The 16,721-nt window shown below is 49.7% G+C and overlaps 1 protein-coding gene across 1 annotated transcript in view; it reads left to right on the top strand.

Annotated features, from left to right (window-relative positions):
* The first annotated feature begins 580 nt into the window (after window positions 1–580).
* The window catches only part of VAT1L (vesicle amine transport 1 like), a 166,227-nt gene continuing 150,086 nt past the window's right edge, over window positions 581–16,721 (top strand). The window contains exon 1 of the mRNA XM_027513966.1: window positions 581–960. Within this exon, the coding sequence (XP_027369767.1) occupies window positions 728–960 (233 nt within the window). The 5' untranslated portion in view covers window positions 581–727. The remainder of the gene's footprint in view (window positions 961–16,721) is intronic.

Below are 16,721 nucleotides of genomic sequence, written 5' to 3'. Positions count from 1 at the left end.
GGTACTGAACTCTATTTTGGAGCCTCTTCAACGGCCCCAAACGGGTCAGGTGGTGAGAGTTAGCCATCGTGAGATGCTCCTCGCGATCCCGGGTAAGGGGCATCGCTGCAGGTCCCAAGTGCAAAGACCTGGATCTGGACTCCTCAGGGCAGCCAGTGGGATTTCCAGTTTCCAGTTTCCCGAACCTCTCCGTCCTTCTAACCCGGACCGGTGGTTTGGGAAACAGCGCGTTTCCCGTCAGTCCCCCGGCCCCCGCACGTCGGTGGGAGAGGAGGCCACCTTGGGGAGGGGAGGCGTCCTCCAGGCCCAGACATTCATCTCTGTCCATTTCAAGGCACCCGGCCCGCGCCGTATATAATGAAGTATTGCGTCCACGGCGGAGGACAAGGCGTCCTCTCTCTGTGTGTTTTATTCACGAGTTTTTTTTTTTTTTTTTTTGGCGGATCTGGGCTCTGGGTTCTACGATCAAGAGCTTGGTGTGAAACTGGCTGAGAAGCGGGAGCTGAGGCTTTGCTCGGGCAGGACAGAGAGGAGGGCAGTGAGGCAGGGTGCGCGGCTCTTCGGAGGATTACGGCGGAGTCCGTGGACCGCGGCGCTGCTAGCAGAGGCTGCAGCCATTGCGCCGCCGAGCATCCCGCATTCAACAGGAGGAACCCGCGAGCGAGGGTCTCCGAGCCCCCCAGCGCCGCAGCAGCCGCAGCCCGTGCGCCCCTCGCCCCCGCGCGCCATGGCCAAGGAAGGCGTGGAGAAGGCGGAGGAGACGGAGCAGATGATCGAAAAGGAGGCAGGCAAGGAGCCGGCCGAGGGCGGCGGCGGCGGCGGCTCTCACCGCCTCGGGGACGCCCAGGAGATGCGCGCAGTGGTGCTGGCCGGCTTCGGGGGGCTCAACAAGCTGCGGGTCACCAGGAAGGCCATGCCCGAGCCGCAGGACGGCGAGCTCAAGATCCGCGTCAAAGCCTGGTCCAGTATCCGCGCGTTTCTTGCTTTCTTTCTCTCTCTCTCTTTGCGCGCTCAGAGCTCCGGGGGAGCGGCTGGCAGAGCCTCGGCGGGCACGCTGCCCGAGGGGAAGAGCCTCCCTGGGCGGCCCCCCGCGCGCCCTCACCGGCTCTCCGAGCCTCCCCCGCCGCCCCTTGGCCCGCCGATGCTGGGAAGGAGGCTGGCAGGCAAGCCCTCGCTCTCCCCAAGCCAGATCTGGGGGTGACCGGAGGAGATGGTGAGCTCCGGGGAGGGGAAGGGTGGCCGGTGGCGCCCAGCGCTCAGGGTCTGGATGATCGCGCCACGGGAGCTCTCCGTGGAGTAGGACAGCTCAGGGGCCAGGAGAGGAAGGTTTGATGGTAACATGGTTAGAAAATCGTAACCGTCGGCTCACTGCGTACCTGCCATCGGTTCTTAAAAGAGTTTTACGTGTGCGATCTTATTTAATAGTTCCCGGGACCCAGAGAGTTAGGCATCATCGTTGACCCCTTGTCACAGGTGCGGCAGCCGGGGCTCAGAGAGTGGTTTGCCCAAGATCAGCCGGCTGCCACTAAGCAGCATGGCCAGGATTTGATATGGCATCTTTTTCAACCTCTAGGCAGTTTTCCCTTTGGGGCTGAGGTCGGAAAGCCTGGCTGGGGAAATGCGTCCTTCTTCCTCACCGCTGTACACTCCCTCCTTGTGGTCTCATACTGGGAAAGGAACTGGGAAGGAAGCATTTTAGGTACCCAGCATTTAAGCCTGGTGAGAGGGAAGGCCGGCACTGCTACTTAATCCCCCTCTTGCCCCCCAGCGTCCTCTGTGTTTCTCTGAAGAGGAAAAGCACAAACAAACAAAACAGCTGAATCTTCTAACTCCTGCTTCCATCTCCTTAGTACCCTTCCTGTCCCCACCCCGCCCCGGGGAACGTCAGACCCTCACCGGGCTGGGATTCCTCCTGGAGTGTTTAAACATCGCTTGTGCTATCACTGTATAGTCATTTCCCTGGAGTTCCAGGGAGAGGGCTCGCCCCGGAGGGCTCACTGGACCAGCGCTGGGAGTCGTATGCTGCAGCGTGGAAAGCTTTCCTGGGGGACTTGCTGTTAGCACCCTGAGATGGGCCCATCCCTTCCCATCACCGTTCTTTAAAGCCCCCAACAGACCCAGCTCCCTAAAAGCAGCAGCCAGCTCACTGGTTAGCCCCCCAAACTCAGCATCTGGGAGCAGTCTAGAGGCAGGAAGAGTGCAGAGGAGCTTCCCCTCTGCTTTGCCACTTTGAGGGCAGGTGCGGGTTTCATTCTTCAGACTGGAAAGTGGCTGGAGAGAGGCAGGCACTGGTCTCTGGCTCACTTCTCACACAGGGGGCTGGGCGCATTTGACTCTAAACACAGGGGCCTCTCCCAGGGGAATTCAGGGTGGCAGAGGCGGCTTTGGCCAACTAGGGGACCCTATACAGTTCTATCTTGTTAACTCTTGCTGAACCAAGCTGGCTGATCCAGAAGGCAGAGCGTGCCTCTGATACATGCTCACTGATAAATTCCCAATGCCCAGCACAAAGCTTGGCACCCAGTGTATCTTGCTGAATGACTCAGTTATTGTTGGATGGAAGGATGGGGGAAAGGTGCCTGGAGGGAGATTGTTGAGTCATGTCTGGTGGAAGTATATCTACCTAGTAAAATTAAACCTGTGTATTGATTAATTCTCCTTCCTCAACCACCAATCAAAAATATTACGTGTGTGTGTGTGTGTGTGTGTGTGATTTATGACCCTTATTCAAATTGAGGACTGGGTTCTAGGACTCTTTATCAGAGTGTATATACAGAGAGTAAAAATGTTGAAGCTACTTTTTTGTTAAAAGATCATCATCTGCAGGACAAATAGACCTGGGTTCTCCAGCCTTTTGCTTCCTGCATAAATGCCAAGAGGACCTGAAGGGTTTGGAAATAATAAATGTCAGGATGAAGGCTGGGAGATTGATTTTCAAAGCCAGACACAGAAGCCTGCTGTTTTGGAGCCGCACACACACACAGACACACGCACATACACAGACACAGAGAGAGAGACACACACACGCTGAGTAGAATCACCGCAGATCCCCCTGCCCCAGTTGTTTAGAAAGCCAACAAGCCAGGAGGGGTGGGAGATGATGCTGGACGAGGGAGGAAAAACAGTACTGCAAAGGGCCCAGGTTGATTTTCATTTCACCCAAGCTGGAAGCAGAGTTAATCAGTTTTGCAGGGAGGGATTGGAATAGGTTTGTGAGGATTGCCCGCTGGGCCCTTCTTTCTCCACTGGGCTAGGATTGGCTGGCCGGAGATGCCCATTGATTGTAAGATTAGCCTTGGGAGCCAGGCTGACTCATTCTGTAGCTTTATGAATCAGCTGATGGCCTCTTGGATGAAGGTTCCCCTCTTATCCGTTCTCTCTCGGTTCTCTATTTTTAATGGAAACATTTTATCATCAAATAGGATCTGCTTTTTGCTGGAAAATAAGGCATAGTCCATCTGAACTAGTATCATTCAGACCTGAAATGAGGGTCCAAGTTGATTACCATATGAATTTTGTGGAAATGGAAGAGAGAAGGCAGGGGGACATACATATTTCATCTCATTTCCCCACTCTCATCTATGGTCTAACACAGTAGGTATTATGGTAAATCAAACTGAGACTTGGAGATGTTGAGCAATTTGCTAAAAACACCACACAGGTAATGAAGCTAGGATTTGAATCCTAGTTTATTTCTCCTTAAAGCTCTGCTCTTTTCCTCTTATTTTGTCTCCCTCTGTTGAAAAGCCAGAAGAGGTGTAGTTTACTTCTCTGGACTTTTGACACATGACCTTGTTTTCTCCCCTTTCTTCAGCGAATGTGGCTTTGATCTGTTTGCACGGGTGCTCAGTCACTTCAGTCGTGTCTGACTCTCTGCAACCCCATGCACTGTAGCCCGCCAGGCTTCTCTGTCCATGGGATTCTCCAGGCAAGAGTACTGGAGTGGGTTGCCACGCCCTCCTCCAGGGGACCTTCCTGACCCAGGGATGGAACCCGCATCTCTTATGTCTCCTGCATTGGCAGGCAGGTTCTTTATGTGCCACCTGGGAAACCCTTTTAATCTGTTTATGTCTGGCTTAAGGAAACGTTCTCTGGCTGTCCCAAGAGTAATCCAGCTTTCTCCCTAAAGTGAAGGCTTGATGGTTAAACATGGCTCAGAAAGAAGCACTGTGGGCTGTACAGGGTGGGAAGGGTAGCCCAGTCTTCTATCTGAATTGTTACCAGAACCTCATTGTTTATAGGGAACCCATTTCATCAGCCATTCAGTGAACAATTTGCACAGCAAGTGATTTAACTGGCCAGGTGGAAAAAGCGTGTGGCCTTTGGAGAAAGATAGATCTGTGTAACCATGGTGAGCATCTCTCTTAACTTCTCTAAGCTTTTCCTGCCTCGACTGCAAAATGGAGTTAATAAGATGAACACTATAGTGTTCAGAGGTTCAGATGCAAGAAAGAGATGGGCTCAAGGTTAGCAGCAAGAACTGTGGTGTTGGAGAAGACTCATGAGAGTCCCTTGACACTGAGGAGATCAAACCAGTCAATCCTAAAGGAAATCAACCCTGAATATTCATTGGAAGGACTGATGCTAAAGCTGAAGCTCCAATCCTTTGGCCACTTGATGCATTGAGCCAACTCATCGGTAAAGATCCTGATGCTGGGAAGTATTGAGGGCAAGGGGAGAAAGGGGGCGACAGAGGATGAGATGGTTAGATATCATCACTGACTCAATGGACATGAGTTTGAGCGTACTCCGGGAGATAGTGAAGGACAGGGAAGCCTGGCGTGCTGCAGTCCGTGGGGTTGCAAAGAGTCTGACACGACTCAGCCACTGAACAACAACAGCAAACAGTAGTTGTGATTGTTGTCACACTGATGCCTGTATGATAGACCCGCTGGCAACCTGATGACTTGGAGGCCATCATTTTAATCATGTGTGTCATAATACAGGCAATGTTGCATCACATCTACTTAGAGATGAAGAGTGAGACCTTCCTAGACATGAGCGTAGCTCACCCCCTGCTACCCGGCTGTCCTAGGACTGGTCCCCTGGAGGCACAGCCTGAGACAGGAATGCTGTTTGAAGAGGTTGATGGTTGGGGGAGGAGGTGTCCTTTCAGGAGAAGGGGAGCAGGATAGGACAGGGGAAGGAGTGAAGCAAAGGTTGGTCTCATCTGGATCCCTCCAGGAGTTCTAGAGCACAAGTTGCACCACAGAGTCAATCTGACCTTGTAGCAGTGGGGGGAGCCTTCTGGGCTCCCCGCCCTGTCATCGGTCGGTGATGGGCTCTGGGCTGATTCCTGAGTGGGGGTGTGGAGCCTCTGTAACTCATGGAAGGAGGAACAGGGCTTCTCTGAGCTCCGACAGCCAGCTGGGGGACGGGTGCGTTGCCTGGTGACAGAGATCTGGGTGAGGCGTGAACAGTGTCTCTATACTGGCTGACCTTGACCCCGTCGCTTACTGCTCTAACCATGGGCTTCCCGGTCTATAGAATGGAAAGAATAATAGCACCGCCCTTCAGAGCCAAGCCAGTCATTCCTCAAGATCAACCCTGAAGAACTTCATTGGAAGGACTGGTACTGAAGCTCCAGTACTTCGGCCACCTGATGTGAAGAGCCGACTCATTGGCAAAAACCCTGACCCTGGGAAAGACTGAAGGCAAAAGGAGAGGAGGGTGGCAAAGGATGAGACAGTTAGATAGCATCACTGAGTCGATGAACATGAATTTGAACTAACTTGGGAGATAGTGAAGGACAAGGGAGCCTGGCGTCCCGCAGTCCACGGGGTTGCGAAGAGTCAGACGCGACTTAACAACTGAACAACAAGTGTAGAGTGTTGTAAGGGGGTTTCAATGCGACACGGCGCATCAGGACCTTTGTGGTGATGCCTGACACAGAGCAAGAGGCCAACAAATGCTAGATGGTGTTGTTCAAACTGCTTTCTTGGTTTCCACAGGTTCCCCTTACAGGCTATCATACCAGCACTCTGGAGAATGAAAGGGACACTGTTGATAACTGCTCTGGGACAGCAGGGACAAACTGGGACTGTTCTAGACAAACCGGGGTTTGTGGTCTCTCCTCCCCCAGTCCCGGCAATTGCTCAGGGTCCTGTCTACACCTTTGCTGCCAGGGGTCTTGCCACAATGGCGCTTCTCTTGGACAGGAGCTGGGAGGATTTGAGGCTGAGGGTCTCCAGACTGGGCTGCAGGAACTTACTTAAGTGGCCATTAACAAGCCTGTCTGTTTGGCTTGTGGTGGAAAGGCTCTAATGGACTGGGGACGTTTATTTTCCCAGACTGATTTACAGCAAGAGGCCACGTGAAGCTGCTGGAATGAGACCAATCGGATGAAAAATAGTTGCAGCCAGTCATGGCTCCATTGGCTGATCTGAAAATGGGCCGAGGGCGGGCCACACTAGAGGAAAGCTAGGAGATTGGTGGGATCCTGATACATCATGAAGGTCAGGTGCACTGCAGATGGGCTGGGAGCCCAGCCATTGGCTGCTGGTGATGAGGCAGCCACTGAGTTGCCTGCTATATATTTTGCTTCATTTTATCCTTATGGCCACTCAAAAGCATCAACAACATCAGTGTTACAGTCTCCATTTTAAAGATGGGGGAACTGGCATTCAGAGATATGTTAAGATTGCAAATTTTTAGGTGGACAAGCAACATAAAAATCTAAGTCTGCCTTGTTCTGGACTCTATGATCTGAGGGACACAGTGACAAACACAGAGTAGAAAGAGAGAACAGACAGAGACAGTTAAAGACCCAGGGACTCAGAGAGGCAGACAGACACAAAGACTGGAATTGGAAATACAGAGAAAGAGCCATGGGATGCACTGGACTGACTTGAAGCATAGCTGGTCACCCTCAGAACTGCATGATGGGGCTTCCCTGGTGGTCCAGCGGTTGAGACTCCATGTTGCACTGCAGGGAACACCAGTGCAATCTCTGCTCCGGGAAGATCCTACATACGGCGGAGCAACTAAGCCTATGCACCGCAGTAGGCAACCTGTATTCTAGAGCCTGTGCTCTGCAACCAGAGAAGCCGCTGCAGTGAACAGCTGGGAGCCACGACAAGAGAAAGCCCATGTGCAGCCACAAAGACCCAGTGGGCCAAAAATAGTTAAAAATAAATATATATTTTAAGTTGCATGCTGTCATCTTGCCTCCCAAAGCAGCCATTGTGGTTCTGGGCCACATCCACTTCCTCACCATTTCTGGGGTCTGGAATGCTTTTGGGATCCACTTAGAGTCACATTACTATGGTTGACCCAGAATACCCATGCTGATTAAACATGATCACCACTCAAGACATTTAAGTTCCTTCCTCTGCCGCATTTCCTCCACTGGTCTATGGCTACACCAGCAACTTGAGCTCAGGGTATCCCAAACAAGACAGCATGAAAGGTTAAGCCAGTGAAACATGGCCAATATGCTCTGCCCTGTGTCTGTTTGAATACATAAGTGGGGTGTATGAGGTCAAGTTGCAAAGAGCCAACTCACTGCAAAAGACCCTGGTGCTGGGAAAGATTGAAGGCAGGAGAGGGGGGATGGTGACAGAGGATGAGACAGTTGGATGGCATCACCCACTGAATGGAATGAGTTTGAGCAAGCTCTAGGAGAGAGTGGAGGACAGGGAATCCTGGCGTGCTGTAGTCAATGGGGTCATAAAGAATCAGACACGACTGAGCGACTGAACAACAACAATGCTCTTCTCTGTGTTTATTGAAATAAATAAATGGACTGTATGAGGTTAAGCAATGCAGGTGTTTGTAAAACTGAGAAATTGTTTGGAGGGTCCCAGTACCTGAGCTGGGAGCCACTCTGGCACAGAGACTGGAATAAAGTGCTCTGTGTTGGACGGGGTCATCAGGATTTGACGGGAAATGGTGACTCTCCAGAGTCACACTGAGCCCCATTTGTGGATGAGAAGGTGGAGGTGCTGCATCAGGGGTCTTTCTTGTCCATCTGAATTTGCATTTTTCCATTAACTGTGTCCTCCCCAAGGAGGGCTGGTGATGGTGACAGTATCTGCTCTGATCCAATAACGGAATGGACTTCCCATCTCCCCAGCACTTTGAGGGAGAAAGGAAGCCCAGGATCAGAGTTTCTTCTACTTCATAGATAGAGGAGGCGCAGAACATCTCATCGGATGTCTGACATAGAGCAGGTTCCCATAAACAGCAGCCTGATCTTCATTAGATGGAAGCCAAAGGCAGGGGGCTCACGGTGGGCAACGGGAGTGAGGACTCAAGTTCACCCTCCCCTGCACCGGCAGCATCTTTGCAGCAACAAAGCCTATCATCCTTGTCATTTCCCATCCGACCCTCACCCATGAGGCTGTCATCCTTAATTTCTAGGTAACGAAAAAGGGACTCAGAGATGAAATGGGAAGAGTAAGGACCTACAACAGAACTGAGTTCAGACTCTAATCCTGCCTCATGGTGGCTGGGTGATGGTGATGCCCAAGAGACACCTTGCCCATAGCCTCCCCTTGGTACGAATAACACCCTCTCTTTGGTGTTACCGTGAAGACCGGCTGAGGGTCTCTGACCGTCCTCACTGCTCCTCAGACATAGTGAGTCAGTTATTTCCCTTCCTTTATTACTGGACTCGACCCCCATCCTCCAGTGCCCTGTCCTGATCACCTCCCATCCAACAACGTGCACAGCTGGAGTAGGGTGCTGGCTTTTGAGTCTTATGCCCAGGGTTGGGAATGGACTAGGATGAATGTATGCTACCCTGACACCAACTCTCTGCACACCCATCCATGGGTGACAGCACAGATTTCTCTGATAGCTGGGCGTGCAAAATGGCTCAACCTCTGGAGTCTGGTTTACACCCATCTAGCGGAACCAAAATCCCATGACATTTGGGCAGATCACTGACATTCATGCCAACAGCAAAGCTCACCCAGGCATGGGGAAGAATGCCCTCGTGACCCCAAGTTCCTGCCACTTCTTATTCTTCATACAGGTCTTTCTTGGCATCTTGGCATTTGTCATAGAAGAAAAAGTTTAATTAGAAACAAGAAGAGGCTCTTCCTAGGAAAGGGCAGCAGGCATGTAATCTCAAATTAGTCTGATTCCTCTGTATGTGATCTCACACAGAACATCAGTTGCAGCCACGGTATTAAAATGAGTAAATTTAATGTTTAATGTTTGAAGGCCCAAGAGACAAAATAGATGCTCCAGTGAAAGGAGCTGTTTCATCTTTGAACGTGATGTTTTTCTAGATGAGAGCCTGCAGGGGAATTCTGTTCTCCAGCTCCTTGGCCCCTAAGCCTTAGCCCCTTCCCCAGCGCTGTCCAGGGGGAGAAACATGTGAGCCACTGCTTCCTCTGCAAATTAAAGCACCGAGTCCTCTTAATGCTGACTGCTCCCCTCCTCCAGAGTCCCTTGTAGGATAGTTCTCTTCTGCGAAAAGACTGATAATGATTCATTTTGGGGGCTGGCACTGACTAGACATCCAAACTGGCTAGGAGGCAGGATGCATTGGGGTTATAAAAGGGTTAATGTTTGGGGTGAAACAGACGTGGTCAAGTCCTTGAAGTGGATCGTTTTTAGCAACCTCTGTCACCTTGGGAAAATGACTTCCTCTTTTGAAACCTCAGTTTGCTAAGCTGTAATATGGGTATAATTATAGTCCTTATGGGGTAATTTTAGATCGTGTCTAAAGTATTTGGCAATGATGTTGGCACATTTCATATCTGTTGAATGAATGGAGTCCTTGTCGTATAGTATATGTTTAATATATATTAATGGTGGTAAGGAGATGAAAAAAAAAATAGGACATTAGAAAGTCCCTCCTTAAGTCATAAAGTTTTCTGAATGGAGTCCCTATTCAGACTCTACGTGTCTCCCCTAAAGGGTATAAGACCCTAAAATCAAAAGTAGCTGAGGGACTTCCCTGAAGGTCTAGGTGGCCAAGACTCTGAGCTTCCAACGCAGGCAGCCTGGGTTTGATCACTGGTCAGGGAACTAGATCGCAAGGTAACTTGAGATGACGTGCCATAACTAGGAGATCCCACCGCATCTGAGACCAAACGCCATCAGATTAAAAAAAAAAAAACAACAACAAAACACAGTAGCCTGGACAGGCTGTGCCACTATGGCATGACATAAACACGAACATCCAGATGTGTTCCCGAGGGAACAAGAGTGTGAGTGGGACGGTGCTCCGACTGTGCTGCAGGGGCTGGGCCAAGCTCAGGGACCTTCAGGAGGAAGACCAGCCCACTTCTGCTCCCACCTCTCTGTCCTTCCTTTCAGCCATGCTGAAGGAAGTTCACCTTGGTGAACTAGTCCCTGGACTCCTAGGCGCTCCCCTTCCCTTCCCCTTCCCTCTCTTGTCTTCTCTCTCCTCGTGGGTACGATCAGCTGCCTTCCCGAGACCTGGAAAGATGGAGACCTTTCACCCCAGCTGCCTCCTGAGAGTTTAGCAAGCCCCGATGCAAACAGAACTTTCTTCTCCCAGTTTTCATATGTCAGGGAAGGGATCCAATTGACCCCTCATAAATCACAAACCAGCCCTTGGGTCTCTCTCTGTCTGGCCCGAGGGAGTAAGGCGTAATGATTGGCCACATTGGTGTCTCACGCCCTCCTGTTCTGACCTAAAAGAAGGGAGCACTGAGATCAACAGCCCAGCCAGGAACTCATGAAGCACGTGCACGCACGCGCGCGCGCGTGTGTGTGTGTGTGTGTGTGTGTGTGTGGTGAATGTGGGGTAGATGCTGTAAATGGAATGGAGGGCAGTTATCAGATGACGCAGGTAGGTAAAAAACACACTGGACTGATCAAAATGGTAGCCATCATGGTGGATGGGAGATGCTTCTTTGTCCAGAAAAAAGTGAAGGATCAGAGGGGGCACTGGGGAAGGCAGCTCCATGCCTTCTCTTGGGACTTGACGTCCCTCAGCACCGAGTCATTGAATCATATTAAATAACATATATACTGTTTTCAACTTTGAGGCCCATCACCTTTTGAATCTCTGGTTGTCTTGGACCTTCCAGAAGCGTTCTCTATTCTCTGATAACTGGTGAATACCATGCCTGGCGCTTCTGTAGCAGTAGGCACACAATCAGTGTTTGGGGGAGTGAATGAATGTGTTACCCAGAGGGTTGGGTGTACATTTCGGCAGCAGTGGCTGTGCCACTTGTAAATGTGACTTTCCTAATACAAACAGTGGCCCGTCCGAGCCCGTGTTCCTTTGTGCTCTCCTCCGTCATCTTAGCTTTCTCTGAGTCTACCTCCCTCCAGCATGCAGGTCTTTGAACAGGGATTTGAAAGAATGCCAAAGGAGCTGTGTTTGGGGGAGTTTTGCTTCTCCCTGACACAGTTTGTTCTCTTGAAGCCAGAAGGTCGCTTCTTGAGCCCTCTCATAACCACTCCGCCGAGGCGGGGAGATGTGGGTCTCTAACTTCTCAAGACGCTCTGTGGTTTCTTCCTCACTGTCAGCCAGCTCCACTGGGGGCTGCAGCCAGCGCTCTCTCCAAGAGCCCAGTGTGCTGCTTCTGGCGAGGTTTACTCCAAGAGCAGTAACTCAAGTGTTCCTGCCATGCTCGCACACCTGGGGACCTGAGGCTCCACCAGCCTGGCTGGCGTTTCCCTAAAGTAAACAGTGACGTGACAATCCTTGTGTAAGATACGCACACATCAAATCATTATGCTGTACACCTTAAATTAATACAGTGTGTCAAATACAGCTCAGTACAACTGGAAAATAAATGAATAAATATTTCAAACTATTGGGGGGAAATAACCTTTTAGAACAAGTAGTATGTCCTTGACTCTGTTCTGACCTTCCTTAGTAGGTATCAGGACCCCCACCTTCAATGCCTCCCACATAGTTGGCAGGGTATCTTAGCTGCTGTGGCCTGGACTCTCAGAACACAGTTCTGGTTCCCCTCGATTGTAACCGTCTCCCGTTGCTCTGCTGTGCTCCTCCCAGGACACTGAAGCCACCCAGTGTGCTTCCCGTTTCTTCTCCATCCCGGGTGGAGCCTGGCTTTCTGCTGAGGTGGAGCCTGGCCTTCTGCTGAGAATGTGGCCCCCTTTCTACCCAATACAGGTTCTAAAGCAGCATGTGCCAGCCTCCTTATCAATGTTTCTGCTGTTTGGAGCTAATAATAATGACACTCTTGTCATTCATTATTTATCATCGTTATTATCACAGTGACCCTTACTGAGTGATTTCTCACAGCACCACGTTAAGGGTTTTATAGAAATTTCCCAGGTGGTGCTAGTGGTAAAGAACCCACCTGCCAATGCAGGAGATGCAAGAGATGTCGGTTCAATCCCCAGGTCAGGAAGATCCCCTGGAGGAGGGCATGGCAACCCACTCCAGTATTCTTGCCTGGAGAATCCCATGGACGGAGGAGCCTGGTGGCTGCAGTCCATGGGGTCACAGAGTCTGACACAACCCAAGCGACTTCGCATGCACACGTGCACTTAGCATGATACCCAACATTTTCTGATGAAGGGAAAGGATCAGAGAAATAAAGAACTTGCTAAAGATGACGAAACTCTTGAGACAAGAGCTGGGATTTGAGCCAGGGTTTTCTTCACTCACTTTATACCCACTCGTCACGGGCCCTTGAAGTTGAAGGGCTAAGTTGTACCAAAGCCCACATTCAGAGTCAAGCTTCCCGCTTGCATTACCATAGGCTTCTTCATCTAGGCTCCTCTTCTCCAACTCACATTTCCCTTAGCATGAGTGTTTCTCTTCTTTCCCAGGCTTATCTGCTCTTCATGCAAACAGATACGTAGTGGGACAACCCCAGTGGCTCAGTCTAAATTCTACAGTAAGCTCTGATGAAGCTTGCAAACTGCAAAGCCCTCTCCCCACCCTCCCGATGCAGACACATCTCCTTCTTAAAACAGACTATCCATCAAGTAACAGACTTAAAAAAAAAAATCCCTAAGATCAGAAAGAATTGCTTTTCATTTATCTATGCTATCCCTAGGTCAATCAGCTAATGGGGAGCTATTAAATCCACTGTTCCTATGACTGGTCTCAATGATTTCGTAATTGGATTCTCTTTATCCTCCAGCTAAACTGACTAAAATTGTTCCGACTGGGGACCTTGTAATAAGCTGTGACTCAGTGTTTCTGCAGCCAGAACCCGGGATGTGTAATACAGCTAAAAACATGCCCCCTCTTCCCAAAACATTCTGTTCAGGTTTATCTGCTTTCAGATCCTGGAGAACCGTTCTCTCTGATCACAGAGGAGACGGTCCGAGCCCTGGGACTGCTCCTTCCTAGGAAATAAATAGGAGAGGCAAATTTGCACCCTCTCACCGGCTTGGGGTCACCGTCTCTGCCCTCAGCCTATGGCGCTTACAGGACACTCTTCCTTTTGCTCTTTTAACGTTTTTCATTCCTATTCCTGTTCTGTTTTCCCTTTTGTAGCCCAGATTTAGCTGGGATGATTCACTCTTGAATAGAAACCCAATTTTTCAATATAATTGAGAAGCACTGTCAAATTCTATTGAGTCCTTTAGAAAATGCCAAAGCTGGAACTATTCGTGCTGCAGAGGAAACATCTCGAAAATTTCTCTTCCCATTTAGACATCCCCCACCGCCCCCGCCAATGCCTCCTCTCCCTCCAAACTCTTCTCCCCGTGCTCTTCAGACTCTCCCAGACTCTCAAACCCTGCCCTCGCTCTCTCTTGTCTTTTGCATCTATCTTTGCTCACCTTTCACATCTCTTCTTTTATCTTCCAGGATAAATATTTGCTCTTCCCAAAGCACATCAATCAAGCAGGTCTTTGATCTTCTCAGTTTTACCCTGCCTACTGACAAGGCTGCCAACCAGTAACTCCCTTTAGCAGGAGGAAGGAAAGAGCTTGAATCACGCCTCGGTATTTTCCTACTTAACACCTTCAGTGGAGGAATCCTTGTTGGCAAGGCTAGAATGTGCCCTAGGCTAAGCAGTGAACATCGAAAGATGGATTTTAAGGGCGACTCCCCCTTCGAGTTGTGCATAGTCCACCGGGAAGACAGCAGGGTAGTGATGTTGCTACTGTCTCCTTCTTAACCAATTAAATTTTGTACTGAAGTTTAGTTGATTTACAATGTTATTAGTTTCTGATATACAGCAACACAATTCAGTTTTGCATATATATATATATATATGTTCTTTTTCATATTTTTCCCATTATGGCTTTAGTATATTTTATTTTTGGTTGCACTGGGTCTTCGTTGCTGCATGCAGACTTTCTCTAGTTGCAGCGAGGGGGGCTCCTCTCTGCTTGTGGAGCTCGGGCTTCTCACTGCAGAGGCTTCTCTTGCTGTGGGGCACGGGCTCTAGGTCCACGGGCTTTGGGAGTTGCTGCACGTGGGCTCAGTAGCTGCAGTTCCCTAGCTCCAGAGCACAGGCTCAGGAGTTGCAGCACACGGGCCTAGCTGCCCTGGAGCACATGGAATCTTCCCGGGCCTGGGATTGAACCCACGTTCCCTGCATTGGCAGGCGGATTCTTAGCTCCTGAACTACCCGAGAAATCCTTCCGTTTTGGTTTATCACAGGATTTGAATACAGTTCCCTTTGCTCTAGAGTAGGATCGTGTCTCTTATCTATTTCGTAAACAGTAGTTTGTATCTGCTAATTCCAAACTCCCGACCTGTCCCTCCCTCACCCCCTTCCCCTTTGGTACCTCCCAGCTTGTTTTCTGTGTCTGTGAGTCTACTTCTGTTTCGTTAGTAAGACTGTTTGTGTCATATCTGAGAGTCCACATATCAGTGATCTCATACGGTATTGGTCTTTCTCTGACTTACTTCGCTTGGTCGATAATCTCTAAGCCCACGTGCTGCTGCAGATGCCACTGTTACGTTCTTCCCTGTGGCTGAGTGGCATCCGTTGTATACGAGCACCACATCCTCTTTGTCCATGTTGCTTCCCAAGCTTTGCTATTGTGAATCTCAGTGAACACTGTGGTACATGCATCTTCTTAAATTAGTTTTCATCTTTTCCATTTATATGCCCAGCAGTAGGATTGCTGGGTCATATGGTAGTTCTATTTTTAGATTTTTAAGGAACTTCCAGACTATTTTCCATAGGGGCTGCACCAATTAACATTCCAAGAAACAGCATAAGAGGGTTCCTGTGCTCAATACCCTCTCCAGTGCTTGCTACTTTTTAATGGTGGCCACTCTGACAGGCATGATAGCTTTGATTTGCATGTCTCTAATAAAGGTTAACTAAATTTAAATACTAATTAAAATGAAAAATCCAGTGCCTCACCCACACTGTCCACATCTCAAGCATTCGGTAATCACACATGGCTAGCGGCTGCCACGTTGAACAGAACACACACAGAATATTTTTGCCATTGCAGAACGTTCTATTGGACTGAGTTGTTCTAGTCTTAGCCTACTTGTTTCCCTACTGACATAACTGTTTTATGGAGCAAAGCTTTTATCAGCATCAATGACAGGAGATAACTGTCACGTTGTGGCAAAAATGGAGTGTTTCTCTGGGGGAGCCCTCCTTGCCTCCGGGGCTGCAGTGAGAGGTCAGGCAAGAAGCAGTCTGCACTGTCCGGTGATACCGTCTCCCTTCTGCGGTGGGATGACGCCGGAGAGCTCGGGAGAACGGGAGCAGAGGGCGCCGCCACGCCTGAGTGACGCTTTGCTGTGGGACCTGCACGACTGCTGCGTGGTGGGTTATAACTGCCCGGCCTGTGCCAGCCGTGACCCACGGGCTGCAGGGCAACTGTCATGCTGTGAAGGCACTTATCTTGTTGGTCTCCGAGCTCTTGGGTAGCAGAGGTGCCATTGTCACTGCTGTCACATTAGTCCCGAGCCAAGCCCCAAGTCGTGAAAGGTCTGTTGAATTTAAATTAAATGCGTTTGAATGCTCTGTGCAACCCGTCACAGCCAGGCACCTGTTTGAAGTCAGTGACTCCATCGACATCTAACCCGGACCGCATAGGTCTTAACCTTTCTGGGAATCTCGTTGGGAATAAACACCTGCTGTGTTCCCAGGATAGGCTGAGAGTAAATAAATTCCTCCAGGTCCAGAAATCAAGGGGTCCGTCTCAGCATCAGGGAGAATTTTTCCTGGACACACTCATGCCGCACTTTTCGGTTTCTGCTGAGAATGGCTGTTCATATTTAGATTCTCCATGTATCTCCTTGGCCATTTTGTTCTGTGTTTGAAATATTAAACCGACATGTGTTTGGAATACTAATGTGGACCTGTGATGGGGACATGTTTCCTATCTCTGAGGAACAACAGACCCGTGCAGCCTCAGCTCAAGCTCTGTCAGCGCACCATCAGTCCCTGTGTTAGAGATACAGGCGTCTGGGCTGGGCAAAAACAGCATCGTTCACTTAGTAAGTGGTTGATGACAAAACACATCAGATGTGTCCGAGAACTTCAGGCCTCACATCTAAAAATAATGGTTAAACAAGGTAGGCAGGAATACAAGGACCCAGACGTGGAGGAGACTGCTGTCAGGAGCCATGGCCAGGGGTGGGAAGAAGGTAGCCTGAGCATCCATAACACACTTTAAAAAAAATCTTTATATTTATTTTCTATGCGAACAGAAGGAAAATGGTGGAGTCGTAACTGAAAAGTTTTCTGGTTCTGTGGGTTTTGTTGCGTTGTTAAGTAGAGGAGTCAGATTTTTAAGCCAGGAAGTTCATTTTAGAATTTGGACTCTTAACACTATCCCATGCTATGTTTTAGCAGCAAAGATGACAGTCTGTTTAGAAAATA

This window comes from Bos indicus x Bos taurus, chromosome 18, assembly GCF_003369695.1.
Source record: "Bos indicus x Bos taurus breed Angus x Brahman F1 hybrid chromosome 18, Bos_hybrid_MaternalHap_v2.0, whole genome shotgun sequence".
Taxonomy (NCBI): domain Eukaryota; kingdom Metazoa; phylum Chordata; class Mammalia; order Artiodactyla; family Bovidae; genus Bos; species Bos indicus x Bos taurus.
This window is presented reverse-complemented; position numbering and strand designations above follow the sequence as displayed.